General features: G+C 40.2%; 1 protein-coding gene across 7 annotated transcripts in view; it reads left to right on the forward strand.

Moving 5' to 3' along the window:
• Positions 1-3,989: 3,989 nt before the first annotated feature.
• LOC124125868 (serine/threonine-protein phosphatase 6 regulatory ankyrin repeat subunit C-like) overlaps positions 3,990-16,069 on the forward strand; it is a 32,622-nt gene continuing 20,542 nt past the window's right edge. Inside the window, exons 1-6 of one of the 7 annotated variants that reach the window (XM_048387747.1) lie at positions 4,002-4,177; positions 5,507-5,627; positions 6,054-6,313; positions 7,743-7,860; positions 9,510-9,575; positions 11,335-13,132. In XM_048387747.1, coding sequence (XP_048243704.1) covers positions 5,522-5,627; positions 6,054-6,313; positions 7,743-7,860; positions 9,510-9,575; positions 11,335-11,381 — 597 coding nt within the window. In that variant the 5' untranslated portion in view covers positions 4,002-4,177; positions 5,507-5,521 and the 3' untranslated portion in view covers positions 11,382-13,132. Of the gene's footprint in view, positions 4,178-5,506; positions 5,628-6,053; positions 6,314-7,742; positions 7,861-9,509; positions 9,576-11,334; positions 13,133-16,069 lie in introns of those variants that run through there. The other 6 variants (XM_048387741.1, XM_048387745.1, XM_048387746.1 and 3 more) reach the window with 6 other exon arrangements.

Consider the following 16,069-nt stretch of genomic DNA (forward strand, 5'->3'; position numbering starts at 1 on the left):
TAAATAATCCAGTCTGGACCAGATCATCAAGTGATTGACACCAAGAGCATCGAACTACGCAATTGGAATATGATGTTATGCATCGACCAAATCGGCGAGCCTGACTCCCCAATCCTGTTCGTCGCCTCTTACGGCAAGCATAGGTTGCTGAAGACCTATTCTTACCTGGGTCTTTATTTAAAAAGTAGATCGAAGGAAATGGAAGCAATTTCTGGCACAAATGTAAACATGTGGAAATAGTATCAAAACTGCCAACAACATTGGCAGATGCACATACTCAAAAAATAGATCACATTCTTTTTACACTTAGCATTTGGTTATAATAATGTAAATGAAAATACTAAGGGCTCCATAAGGCAAAAAAAGTCATACTAGATAAGGTCTTTTTGTCACAACCACAGATGCACATACTCAAAATATTATCACGTAGTTGGAGAACATTTCAATACCGGGACTAATCAATAACGGAGATTCCTCGTCCCTTGTTTTACGTTTTTTGGTCAGTTTTTTGTGTGTATTTCTTTCAAAGAATAGTAATTGTGATCATGATGAGTTGAGTTACTTATTTTTTTTCTATATACTGTCTTTTATCCAGTGTCAGTAACTGTTGTGGAATGTGGTTTACTTGTAACAATGACTGGTTTGAGTTCATATGATGATGATTGATTGGTTTTTCGTTTAACGCCGCACTCAGCAATATCCCAGCTATATGACGGCGGTCTGTAAATAATCGAGTCTGGACCAGACAATCCAGTGCCTAATATCATGAGCATCGATCCACGCAATTGGGATCGACGCCTCTTACGACAAGCATAGTAGCCTGATATATATATATACTGTTAAGATGTAACATGACAATTCATCCATACTACTAAACAGAAGTAAAACCGCTTGTCCATTCGGATCAATCTGACCAAGACCATTCCGCTGATGACAGTCAAATAATGCATACGAATCGAAATCCTTAAAAATTGCAATGGAGACATCATTAAAAGTTACCAAAAGTGACGGGGATATCAATATTGCTTTTTGAAATGATTCTATGAAATTTGTTTTCCCTGCTTCAATATTTCGAGCACCTGTGACGGAGCCATAAAACTGATCTGTTATGTAGACAATATCGCTTGAGGCAATGGCTGCTGGGGACTGATTATGGCCTAAATACTCCTCATAGCCTTCGGTGTTAACTTTGTGGCTGTAGAGAGCTGTGCCTTCATCCAACAGTATCGAGGTCAGTGGAACACGGTACAGACGCAAATAGATTTGAGCTATGGGACACAAAATATATGAATGACCAGAGCTACGGCTGTACATTGAATTCCATTAAACGGTTGAAAAATACTACAGCCTTGATGCAAATTCGCTGACACACTACTCCGATTTTGCTTTGACTTTGCTACCAAACGTTTCACATGTGGTTATGTGCGGTGCACTGATTAAAAAACACACACGGGGGACTGGGTTAATTCAAAATACGGAATATAACTATTCCAAATATTTCCAGTGAACATGAGCATCCAAACAAATAAAAGTGTGGTATGTAGAATATGGAATTCAGCCATATTACATTTAAATTGAGATGTCGTCGTTGTTCATGAATAAGCATATTCAGAACATATTTTTTATTATGCTGTTATTTACGATCACCGGAGCACAGTTCTTCTTTTGTATACACCGTGAAAATCAGAAAATTAGTCCTTGAGGAAAAAAGGACATCGGATTACACATGTCATGAATGGTTTAATAATGTCAGATAATGACCAGAAACGGTCAGATGCATCAATTAACTACATAAAGACGATTTTGAAGTATCTCTTATTGCTGGAAAAGAATAGCATCAACATTCGACGCACATGATTTGTATGTTTTGTTTCCGTAAATGCGTGGCTTGAAATTTCAAATAAACCAACATGTCGACATACATGCCACAAATTTAACGTTTCCCGTATACTTCCCCGCCTTAAGGGCGGGGAAGAATGAACAGGGTGTTATATACTACCTAAATAATGTAACATATGAATAAGTATAATATATGTGAATAAGTACTATAATAAGACACAAAAAATGTTATCAATGCTTTGGGAAAAGTCTGTGTAAGTCTATGTCTCCTGGCCTGACCCCCGGTTCTATCAGATAAAGGACAGTCTCGCCACAACACAACTGTTGCTGAAAGGGGATATAAACAATAACACAGAGATGAGGGTCAGCACACTGACACTTTTTACTGGCACATGTGCCGATCAGTGGCATGAGCCTTCCCCATATGATGCGGCGCCATTCCTCTACTAGCACTTAGGGTGCATGTAACGTGTCATCAACCTATAGCGCTTGTAGTGCGTTTACAACCGAAAACTCTGGACATCATACGTATTGTTAGTATGGTTAAACGTTTTGATACATTCCGAATGCGTAACACGAATAGGGGGCTGATGGGAATTAGATCATGGCAACCCGCGTGTACGTACGTCTGGAAGGAATAAAGGTGTCCACATTAACAGACGACGTGAGATGATTTGTCCTTTCCTGGTGGTCAGGAAACTGATTTGGTTGCCACAGGTAACAGCTACATTACTTTTATACCCTAATTGTCCAAATAACATCGTGTTGCACGTGCATCAAACTTTCAGGGTTAAGGTCATTTTGCACGAGATCACGTGACCAGATTGTGGCTTTCAGATCGAAGCATTCGTTTCCGTGATTAGTTACAACATTTTGATTCGAATTAAGACAAACTTCGTAAAGTTTTATTTCCTGGATTGTAGACCCGTAAAGATCCGGGGTTGAATAGGTCTTCAGCATCCCATGTTTGCTGTAAAAGGCGACTATGGGATCGGGTGGTCAGGCTCGCTGACTTGGTTGATGCATGTCATCGATCCCAATGGCGTGGATCTATTTTCATGATGTCAGTCACAAGATTGTCTGTTCAGACTCGATTATTTACAGACCGCCGTCATATAGTTGGAATAATTTAATGCTGAAGGTGGCATTAAACAACAAACAAACAACCACATCTTGTTCACCAAGGATATATGTGCAAATCTGAAAGTTAATTAATTAATTCCTTGAAATCGTGGGTTTTTAACACGATGGTAGCCCTTATTTGTTTGCTGAAGGTGGCATTAAACAACAAACAAACAAACACATCTTGTTCACCAAGGATATATGTGCATAATCCTGAAAGTTAATTAATTAATTCCTTGAAATCGTGGGTTTTTAACACGATGGTAGCCCTTATTTGTAAGTTTAAGGTCTAGTTATTATGTATTATATCTAAAATATATTCACGCCTGCAACAAATATGGGTCATGCGATTTCTATTCAATCAAAGACTCCTGCTCAATTCTAACGTGTTTCTGTCTCAACCTTTCCGTTAGCTTTGCTTCTCGCTGTGTACTGATGTACTGTAAACGCGTCAGCGCATTTCAAACGCAATACCAACGTTACTGTTGATTTCACCTCAGCACGTGTCGCTTGACAGGTAACACAAAGCTCATCACAGCGATAGCCCTTTTGTGGGTCCCTCTATAATATGATATCTGGAGCGTAAAGAATGTGTCAAGCGCTGGGAAGGAGCTTGCATGTATCTGTTGCATATTGCTGCATGGAGCTATGACATTCGTCACCACTCGCCCCTTTCCGTGACCTGAAAGAAGACTCGTCCCCCTATCGATGTGCGAAAATACGACAAACCAATCAGAATGCGCGTACGATTTCGAGTTCTTTGTCAAATAATCCCTCAGAAATAATTTTTGATTTTACACATGTTTTGCATCTAAAATTATACCCAAGATACATTTAAATTTGTTCAATCATACTGTATAATTCCGCACGTCCCGATGTGCTTAAAATTGCATCTGAAATATATGTACCATATGGGGAAATATATGTGAACCCTTACGCAACGAGTTGACAATTGTTTTAGGTATGCCCGTTTGCGCTAAGACGGATCCCGGTCGCAAAAATGGCCACGAGTCGCTATTCGGCTTGTCCCGGAATAACACGAGTTGGTCACGAATGGGAGCTATGAATGACGCCCAATGAAAAAGCCGAACGTTTCCGGAGAAAAGGGTATTCCCCTATGTGAATAGCGTGGATGAACGAGGAAGGAGACGTGGGAAGCAATCGTCATGAAGTTATACGAATTATTTTGTAGTTAAACTGTCAGTGCTAGGCGCTGGTGAGTATGACGTCAGTTTGCTTCGTTACTGTTGATCCTTCAAGGGGATATTCTTCTATATCCCCCACCTCCTACGCATGCTTAAGCATGTAATCAAACCAGTTGGCAGGGCTAGTTTCACTTTCAGTTTGGAGACAGGTGCGATTACTTACCTTTGTCTAACTTAATGACCATATGATGGTCTCTGACAACATACACATTCGAACTGAATAACTACAACAATAACTACACAAATTAACGTTACAAAGTTTACACAACAGCCGGGTACAACAAAATCTTCACATTTTTCAGCTAGATATTTTTGGATTATTACATGGTCTACAAGCAGAAAATCTGGTCCCAGTTGAATAATCTGTCTGGCTTGGATTTCAACAATTTATTAAACAGTTATGTTAGAGTTCGTCTTACACCATCGTTCAATTGATATAGTCATGGTGATTTTATGACTACTTCTTCCTCTTTTTATGATTTTTCCGATTTCACCCAGGGTCCTTTCTTACGTTTTTAATAGAGACTGTTCTTTTCAGTTCCAAATTTTCTTTTGTTTCCTGAAAGACAGCTTCTTCAAATAATTTCATGACCTCCTAAAGCATCAAAGTTGGTATTGGTAGCTCCACAAGCCCTCAAGGTTGCATATGTCTTCTGTTTTAGACACTCTAGTGCTTTGTGATGTGTTTAATGTAGGATAGCCATGTAAATAATCTGACAAGTCATAACCATAATGATCGAAAGAGTCACATAAACCAATAAACTCATAATTGGCACATCATTGGTTAAGATCTGAAACTAATGAACTTAATGAAATCCATGGATTATGGATTTCTTTAATATTCATAAATTATATTTTGCAATGAAACAAGCCTGACCAATACATTACATATTACATGACACGTCCTCAGTGTCAGAGTTTGATGATCGGGTGGGAGTTGTCTCCCCTTAAGTTTTCAAAATGTTAATGGAAATGTCAAATAGGAATTTTCACACATGGAGTACATGTATTTGTTCCGACCGGAATTGCAAGTATTTGTGCCAAAATTCATGTATCCTTTCTCTCTGTGATGTGCAGATCATAGTGAATGTGAGAGACACATGTACATACGTCGCTTGTTGTTACTCATTATCCGGTACCTCATACAACCACAGCTCTCATTCTGATTACTGTAGTAATTCCCTTTAGCCCCCATTTGTTGTCTGCTTGTGTCACAAGAACATTTTTTATCTAGAGATTGTTCTGGTTTGTGGACCCGAATACTGCATAGAATAGATATCCTATTACAAATGTTCCATACACTCCCATCAAATAATAGCTAATTCCTCTTCATAATTCAGAGTCTCACATTAGGGATGGATGGGAAAGGCAAGAGGAGTGACAATGACAAACGACCTGAAACAGAGCAAGCTAGATCGGATAGCCTGCCAGAAGCCACCAGGACGTCAAATGTTACTTCAGGTGTGTATACGTACCATTATAGAGCATGCATTATCGTATGAATGCGCAGCTCCACAGTTGCAGGACCCTTGTTAAACCAGAGTTGATTCTCAATATACTTGCTACCTTTTCACATTCTTATAATTTATAATATAATAAAGGCAAAGTGCTTAATTACCAACGACCATGCCTTTCACTTGTTCGTGTTGCTCCGGTAATGTCCATGGTTCAGATTTCCCTTTATCCTGTTTCCTGTAAGAACTATAAACGCTCAGTTCATGCACAGTCCACAGTTAAACTCCAAATCACATAGAGAAGAGTGAACAATAATTTTCATCAGCAACATTTGATTATTCAGAACTTGTGACACGGCCCCAACTTTTATTGTGTGGGAAAACTGTTTAAATACGAAATTTGTCACAAACTATAAACGTTTTTACTCCAAAGGTGAACACTCTGTTGAAATGGACACTGCAGAAATCCGTGAGACGGGCGATCTGTCGGCGGGGACCGTATCCAAAGGAAGTCAGAGGGAGCATGCCAGCGACTCAACAGAGAGTTCTAGTTCAGAATCAGAGTTGGAGAGGGAAAAGGAACGTCTCCTCGCTGAAGAGAAGCGCCTGACTAGATCCCGCAGAAAACAACAACTCCGGGCTGAAATCAATGAGCTACAAGCTTCAGTAGAGGATAAAAAGGTCAAGAAACAGGCAAGTGTGAAACCCAGGTTCCTGACGGAAATAGTTTCAACTAAAGAGGTTAACCCAGACGGTCTAAATAATAGTGAACATAGGTAGCATACACACACACACACACACACACACACACACACACACACACACACACACACACACACACACACACACCAGCACACACACACACCAGCACACATGCATGCACCCCCCCCCCCCCCCCTCCCCACACACACAGAGAGAAATACACACACCCCAACACACATGCATGCACCCCACCACACAAAGAAACACACACACACACCAGTACACACGCATGCACACACACATACACTATTTATTAAACACTTGTGTTAGAGTTTGAGTTACACTACTGCTCAATTGATAGAGTCATGGTGATTGTATGACTGCTTCTTCCTCTTTTTATGATTTTCCAATTTCACCTAGGGTCCTATCTTGCCTTTTTAATAGAGACCGTTCTTTTCAGGTCCAAATACTCTTTTGTTTTCGGAAAGACAGCTTCTTCAAATAGTTTCATGACCTCCTATAGGCATGATAAGTATCAAAGTTAGTAGTGATAGTTCTACAAGCCCTCAAGGCCGCATATGTCTTCTCTTTAAGACACTCTAGTCCTTAAGGACGTATTAAATGTTGGGTAGCCATGTAAATAATCTGACAAGTCATTATCATAATGATCGAAAGAGTCACAGAAACCAATAAACTCATAATTGGTACATCATTGGATAAGATCTTAATCTAATGAACTAATGAAATCTATGGTGTTTAGATTCCTATAATATTCCAAAATAATATTTTGCTATGAAACACGCCCAGACAAAAACATAACATATTTGTGCCTGTGTTTACATCAGCGTTTGATGATCGCATGGGAGTTGTCTCCCCTTAAGTTTTCAAAATGTTAACGTAAATATCAAATAGGAATTTTCACACATGGAGTATTTGTTCCGACCGGAATTGCAAGTATTTGTGCCAAAATTTATGTATCCTTTCTCTCTCTGATGTGCAGATCATAGTGAATGTGAGAGACACATATGTCGCTTGTTGTTACTCATTACTCGGTACCCCATACAACCACAACTCTTATTCTGGTTACTGTACTTTAGCCCCCATTTGTTGTCTGCTTGTGTCACAAGAACATATTTTATCTAGAGATTGTTCTGGTTTGTGGACCCGAATACTGCAGTCCTCCCGTAGGTCTTCGTGGAACAGTCAGCAGATTGTGAATGTGCAAACGATTCATGTTTCCGGGTCAAACAGTTTGTGAAGGAAAGAAAATACATCTGTGAAAATATTCCAGTGTTAGTAAGATAATGATAAAGGAAATAATATCCTTGGCAAAAGTTTCCTCTTGGGGGGAATAGATATCCTATTACAAATGTTCCATACACTCCCATCAAATAATAGCTAATTCCTCTTCATAATTCAGAGTTTCACAATAGTTATGGATGGGAAATGCAAAAGGAGTGACAATGACAAACGACCTGAAACAGAGCAAGCTAGACCAGATAGCCTGCCAGAAACCACCAGGGCATCGATATCAAATGGTACGTACCATTATAGATCATGCATTATCGTATGAATGCGCAGCTCCACAGTTGCAGGACTCTTGCAGCTGATTACATTGGTGCACATCTAAAAATGCCTTATCGTGCAGCTGGCTACATAAGTGTATACATAATAATGCCCTGTCTTGTAGCTGGCTACATAAGTGTACATTTGATAATGCCTTATCTACAAGCTACAAGATCTATACTTATGTACACTTATGTAGCCAGATGGAAGATAAGGCATTATTATATAAACACTTATGTACCCAGATGAAATACAGGATTTAATTATTTACTTGTGTAGCCAGTACAAGACCTGAAATTATTATATGTACACTTATGTAGTCAGCTACAAGACACAGCATTTTTGATGCCACATAAGTGTACATACGAGAATAATGCCTTATCGTGCAGCTGGTTACATAAGTGTACATATAATAATGCTGTGTCTTGTAGCTGGCTACATAAGTGTACATATAATAATGCCATGTCTTGTAGCTGGCTACATAAGTGTACATATAATAATGCTGCGTCTTGTAGCTGGTTACATAAGTGTACATGTAATAATGCTGTGTCTTGTAGCTGGCTACATAAGTGTACATATAATAATGCCATGTCTTGTAGCTGGCTACATAAGTGTACATATAATAATGCTGTGTCTTGTAGCTGGTTACATAAGTGTACATGTAATAATGCTGTGTCTTGTAGCTGGCTACATAAGTGTACATGTAATAATGCTGTGTCTTGTAGCTGGTTACATAAGTGTACATGTAATAATGCTGTGTCTAGTAGCTGGCTACATAAGTGTACACATAATAATACTGTGTCTTGTAGCTGGCTACATAAGTGTACATATAATAATGCTGTGTCTTGTAGCTGGCTACATAAGTGTACATATAATAATGCTGTAGCTTGTAGCTGGCTACATAAGTGTACATATAATAATGCTGTGTCTTGTAGCTGGCTACATAAGTGTACATATAATAAAGCCATGTGTTGTAGCTGGTTACATAAGTGTACATATAATAATGCTGTCTCTTGTATCTGGCTACAAAAGTGTACACATAATAATGCTGTATATTGTAGCTGGCTACATAAGTGTACATATAATAATGCTGTATTATGTAGCTGGCTACATAAGTGTACACATAATATTGCTGTGTATTGTAGCTGGCTACATAAGTGTACATATAATAATGCTGTGTCTAGTAGCTGGCTACATAAGTGTACATATAATATTGCCGTGTCTTGTAGCTGGCTACATAAGTGTACATATAATAATGCTGTGTCTTGTAGCTGGCTACATAAGTGTACATATAATAATGCCGTGTCTTGTAGCTGGCTACATAAGTGTACATATAATAATGCTGTGTCTTGTAGCTGGCTACATAAGTGTACATATAATAATGCTGTATCTTGTAGCTAGCTACATAAGTGTACATATAATATTGCTGTATATTGTAGCTGGCTACATAAGTGTACATATGAAAATGCTCTTAATTGTAGCTGGTTACATAAGTGCAAACATTCTAATCATTTCATAATTTCACAGAAAATAAAATCCCAATATCAATAAACCTCAAAACATATTGAGCTATCTCTTTGATTCCACTACTCCCTCAATAAATCTCCTTCCTTGGTTTCAGTTACTGGTATGAGTGGCGGAAATGCAGAGAACTGTACCATTTGTGGTCAGAGCATACATGTATATAGTAAGTAAAATTATGTAAATTGAACGATGAGGATGCCATGTTTTGCAACTTCGTAAGGTACAGAAAATCGACTCGGGCATAAAAATTTGAGGGCGATAGTGTGCTAAGCTAGCCATTTATACTTATCCTTTGCTCGCAAACACAACCATTTGCAACTTGAAACATCCTACCCAAAATGCAGCCGAGTCTTCATTCTTGTGTGTTCAAACCATGTGCTTTTGCTCCCCATTACACTTCATCACCAAATAGAGGAAAGATAAGCCTGCAGTTTGCCAACTATGTGGTTTTTTTTACATTTTATCAACCTGTATTTTGCAGTAGATCAATATTCTACCTTGGCCAAAGTGAGTTATATGCCACATTTCACTTCTACTATGACTGTCAACCTGTCCGACCTTAGTTGTATTAGTTGAGAAAGTTGTTCTACCTCATATTTCGCCTCCATGGATCCTAGACTGAAAAGACAGAGCTGGCACGTATGCTTTATGCTTTCTCCCTCTTTTGGACTTGACAACAGTCGACTTTTACCTCAACTCCTTGACCCAGAGGCCGTTCCCGTTCCATTCGCCACACCCTCCTCCATGGACCCATTGACATTGTCTGCTGTCATACCCTGCATGTCCACCTCTATGGGATGCCAATCTGCCTCGACGTCGTCACCTAGTTCAACCACCCCATATCGGGCGAGTGCCTTCCCGTCCTCTGGTGTATTTGCTGTCTCCCTCTTCGGCAACACTGCCGTGATATTGCTGGAATATTGCAGTGTAAAACCATACTCCTTCACTCCTTCACTCACTCCTTCACTCACTCCTTCACTCACTCCTTCACTCACTCACTCACTCACTCACTCACTCCTTCACTCACTCACTCCTTCACTCCTTCACTCACTCCTTCACTCACTCACTCCTCCACTCACTCACTCACTCACTCACTCACTCCTTCATTCACTCACTCACTCACTCACCAACTCACTCAGGCTCACTGTTCCTCTCCTCCTGTAACACAGACAACCTGCTGTCATTGCACACCCTCTCCCATTGAGATCCTTTGCCTCAGACTATGATAAGGATCATAGGTTGCTGTTGTTGGATGGTGTCCCAGCTCTCACTGGATTCACCTCAGAAGTTCGATGTTTGAAATGCTGGGTGATGACCTAACCACTTTAATGCTTCAACCGGCATCAACCGGCTTCAACCGGTCCACTGCATCTTCCAGGATTAGTCCTTTGCTGGACTAAGGAAAAAGACTCCCAGAGAGTGCCCACCTTCCGATGTCATGTTCTCCCTGTCCACTGACTGCGGTCTTTGGCTCCACCAGTTGATGATGATGCTCAAAGTTGGGTAATCAATCCTCCTCCTTCCCTGTGGAAGACAGGGATCTGTTTTCCATTGACCCTCATCCGCCATTCACTCTTGCTTCTCTCCCTCGCCATGTTGGCAAATCAGGCGTTACTTGCTGCTCTCGACCACCCCACGATGTTGCATGAGGCACAGCTTTTCTCTGAGATGTATTTTCAGCAACAACACTTTGCTAACGCTGTTTCTTCTTGGCCCATGCTACAGGTATGTGTACCTTAATTCGCTGTTGGGGATATATTGCTCAGTCCTCTTGGGATTCTGAACATACTAGGCAACTCATGGTTAATCATTCAATCAGGTCATCCGGGGTGTTCTAAAGGAAGTCGGTGATACAGCACAGAGGTAATTCATTGTTCAGCTGTTCAACTAACTGGAGGCTAAATCTTCTTTCCACTCCTCAGGTCGAGGTCGCCTCACTTTCAGTGCCTACGGAGCCTCTTCGAGCTAAGAATTATCAATGTCCAACTTTGAACAGTCCTGTGGTAGAGGACAGAACCAGGGACAGCAGGCCAAAAGTGCCACCCCAATGTACTTTCTCTCTTGTGCTGCACAACTGGGACCTTGCTCCTGCTATCGTCCAGCTGTTTTGGCTAAACTTGACCATCCTGGGCGACTGTTTGTCACGTCTTTCCCGAAGGAGGGGTGTTTGCTGCCAACAACAGAACCGCCCCTCGGCATCCATTATTCTCATGCCAGTCTGCCAATTCTCAGAGACGCCATACAGACACAGGTCGAGAAGAATGCTGTTCAAGTCTTGGACCCAGCCTCCATCATCCACAACATCTACTCAGATATTCAGTGCCAAAGAAGAGTCCACAAGTAAGCATGATATACAATATGCAGATCTTCACCACCCCGTACCTGGAACGTCCTCCTCACTTCTGCAATGTCTTTCTCTGCGGACTCCGCACCATATAAAGAATTTTATGGGGAGTGGAGATCTTCAAAATGCCTTTCTGCATGTCCAAATAAATTCATTACACTGCAGTTACCTCTGGTTTACTTCCAGAGACATTTCCAGTGGTTGTTCCTGTCATTTGTAATTTTCATGGACGGGTTTCTTTTAATCTGAATCATGAAGCCTAACATCGCCTTCCTCCACCTGAGGGGAATAAGATTCGAACTGTAACTGGACGATTTTATACAGAGCGACCTCCCAGTACCAACAATCGGCACAAGACGTGTGCACTCGCCTCTACATTGACTCTGCATCATAATTGCTATCATGGCGGGATGCTTCTGGCATCGAAGACGTTGCTGGTCTTCAACAGTTTGGACCCCAGGTACTGCCACTGCAAGTGAACGTCTAGTCAACAAAGATGAAAATTTCCTCCTGAACGTTCTACCCGTACACAGCAATGTCTACATTAAAGTCTTGATTGTCAGTCATGCTGTCCACGCCGTGATATAACTGGAATAATGTTTAAAGCGGCGCTAAACCCAGCACACTCACTCAGTCATGCTGTCCTATTGATGTACATGGATATTCTGATTTGAGGATTATTGTAGTCATTGGCACAATAACACAGTTATATGATATAAGACTATTTCGTCGTAGTCGAGGCTGGGTACACATTGAGGTTACATTGACGTAAATCAACTTTTATGTCTCACTTGAGAGGTTTATGTTACCGCTATCAGATGTTCTTGGACAAATCGACCCCCCTCAATCCTGACTGTCGCTTAAAGTTTGCAATGTGTGAGACAGGATAAGTAATTTTGTAAAACTTTAATTAAATTTAGTATCTAATACTTATCCTGTCTCACTGGATATATTTCCCGCCAGTCCAACCCTTCTCAGGATCGATTCATCCGACTGGACTTCAGCTTCAGAAGACAAGAATGAAGGCTTGGGCCTCATGTGTCACGGTCAGAAAAAGAGACAAATGCGATGTATGAGACAGGATAATTATTAAATATTAATGTAAAATAAACAATTTTCAGGTATAAAGCACTTTGTAATAGCATTATGAAGGAACAATTTAAGAATTGATTTATTATTTTTATTGTCACTATTTTTAGCTCACCGGGTCCGAAGGACCAAGGTGAGCTTATGTGATACTGTGGCGTTCGTCGTCCGTTCGTCGTCCGTCCGTCGTCCGTCTGTCCATTGTCCTTCCGTCATCCGTCGTCCATACGTCAACAACTTATTCAACCGACTTCTTCTAAAACACAAACTGGAAATTAACAGAATTTGACTGGAAGCATCCCTAGGTGGTGGTGATTCAAAATTGTACAAATGGAGGGGCTAACCCCCAAGGGGCTGTGGGGCAGGACCAAATAGGGGTAATTTGGCTATATTGCTTTAAACGACTTCTTCTCTGGAACTAAGAGATAGATATCAACCATATTTGGTTGGAAGCATCCCTAGGTGGTGGGGATTCAAAATTGTACAAATGGAGGGTCTGACCCCCCAATTGGTTGAGGGGTAGGGCCAAATAAGGTAATTTGGTTATATTGCTTTTAGCCACTTCTTCTCTGGAACTAAGAGATAGATATCAACCATATTTGTTTGGAAGCATTCTCTGGTGGTGATGATTCAAAATTGTACAAATGGAGGGGCTTATCGAGTCTGGACCAGACAATCCAGTGATTGATATCAAGAGCATCGATCCACTCAATTTGGATCAATGACAAGCATCATCCAAGTCAGCGAGCCTGACTACCAGATCCCGTTAGTCGCCCCTTACGACAAGCATGGTCGCCTCTTATGGCAAGCATGGGTTGCTGAAGACCTATTCTACCCCGGATCTTCACAGGTCTATAACCGTATGTACAATTGAGAGTATAATGAGAGGAATGCACATATGCTGGCCCTTCTGTTCATCTGTCCGGCACTCCCAAAGGAGTTAGAACCTTGACCATAACATACAAACCAATATTATCCCCACCCTATAATAAATAGATACATTGTATACATTTGTTTGTTATGAAGAGACTAATACCTTTGGTATGATTTATCCTAACATGGAAACGGTTCAGATCTTTATGTAACATTTGTATGTAGAGAAATACATGTTCATGCTGTCAGATTTGCCATCCACACATTTTAAATGCTGACAGATTCAAAATTACGAAATATTTGCAGTATTATATACATGTACAATGAAAATGTATATTATGTCATGATTGCGTATACAAAAAACTACTGTTATATCGAACTCAAAGGGACCACTAATTTTAGTTCGTTATAACCGTTGTTCGTTATAAGGATATATGCAACATATACAGCAAATGTATACAGCAAATGGCCGGAACCAAAAAGACCAGTTTGTTGTATTCCTCAGTTTGTTATCAGCATGTTCCTTATAAACGTAGTTTACTGTATATCCAGGTGAGCTATCATGGTGTAACATTTATTCTAAGTTATCCTATAATAATTAGATCCACATCAAGTGCTTTTATGAGTTACCATGGTGTAATATTTATCCATCATTTCATATAATAGTTTAGCAAGTAATACTTATCATCAGGTAAAATGCATATATAAAATATCAGTTGTTTCAGTTATAGCTTTTTAGACAGATGCTAGCCTGAGGTAATGGGAGTGCATCTCCTAGACATACTATTCAATAAAACAAGAGCTACGTCTACATAGTTTAATTGATTTGAAGCTTTTAGATAAATGCTAGCCTAAGGTATCACGATCCCGTCTCCCAAAAAAAGATATGTCTACATAGTCTTAAAGATTACCTTACTTACTTACTTACTTTGGAGATTTAACGTGCGCTTTCCGACTGATGCGTATTTCGCAAACCGGGCCTGGCCAGGCCATTTAATGTGTTTCCGAAAGGGGCGAAAGTGGTCTGTGCAACCCAAGAGGGGGCTTTAGGGGTTGCTTATATAGAATTTGGGAATTTCGAGATTTGGAATAGATGCCGATGGGGTTGGGGAGGAGAACTAAGGGAGCTGGGTATGGTGGATGTTTGTTTGTTTATGTGATTTTGATTTGGTAGGTTATTGTGTTTTTAGATGCGTTTTATTAGTTCCGTTTTGATTAAGAATACGCCTAAGGCCTTGAAGTTTTCTAGTTTATTTTGTGGGTTTAGTATTACTTCTAGAGTGAGAGCCTTGTTTAGATTGAGGGTGATTTGTAATGCGGTTCGATGTGTGAGGTAGTGTGTACAGTGGATGAGTGCGTGTTCTGGGGTTTCTAGTTGTTTGCAGTGTGGGCAGTTACCTGTAGTGTGTTTTTTTATTTGTTTTAGGTGGTTATTTGGGTTGGTGTGTCCTGTTTGGAGTTAAGTGATTACTCTGTCGATTTTTTTTGATGGATGGAGAATTTATGGGTTGGTTAGCGGTTTGCTGAGCACTTTTTTGATTTGGCTATTTGAGTTTAGATATAGGTTATGCCATTTTTTGTGATTTTTTGCTTGTTTACACTTTTAATTTCCGATTTTGAGATGGGTAAGTTTAAGCTTATTTCTGGGATTTTGAGGGATAGTTTAGCTGCTTTATAGGCGTTTTCATTACCGTATATTCCTACGTGGGCGGGTATCCACAAGAAGGTTATTTGTTTGCCTGCCTTCGTTAGGCCGTTGGAGCTTTTAAGTATTTGATTTATTAAATTAGGTCGGTTTTTGGTATTTTTGTTTTGGAGGGCTTGCAGTTCACTTAGGGAGTCGGTAAGTATTAGGATTTTTTTTGTGTTTTTTGGATTCTTGATTATGGAGGGCTGAGGCAATGCCCATTAGTTCTGCCGTGAATATTGATTGGTTGTTTGGGAGTCGGAAGGATTGTGTGGTTTTAGTTGGTTGTGTGGTATGGACTCCGAAACCTTTGTGTTTGGAGGTCGGATCTGAGGATCCGTCCGTGTAGATGTGACACCGATTTGGCCAATTTTCGTGTATGTATGCTAGTGTGGTAGTTTTGGTCGGTTTGTTTATTTATTTGGCTAGCTAGTGTTGTGTCTATTTTGGGTATTTTAAGTTTAGGGGTGAAGATATTTGTTGTTTGCAGTTTTGTTTAAGATTTTTAATTTGGTGTTCATTTAGGTAGTTTGTTATCCTTTGGGATATTGGGGTAAGTAAGGGGTGTTTACGAGCTAGAGCTTGGTTTGGGGGGCTGATGTTTTGGTTTATTAAGTTTTGGATGAGAGGGTTTGATTTGGACGCGGCCCAGAAATTTAAGCTTAGC

The sequence above is a fragment of the Haliotis rufescens genome, unplaced genomic scaffold, assembly GCF_023055435.1.
Source record: "Haliotis rufescens isolate VD_foot unplaced genomic scaffold, xgHalRufe1.0.p SCAF_7, whole genome shotgun sequence".
NCBI lineage: Eukaryota > Metazoa > Mollusca > Gastropoda > Lepetellida > Haliotidae > Haliotis > Haliotis rufescens.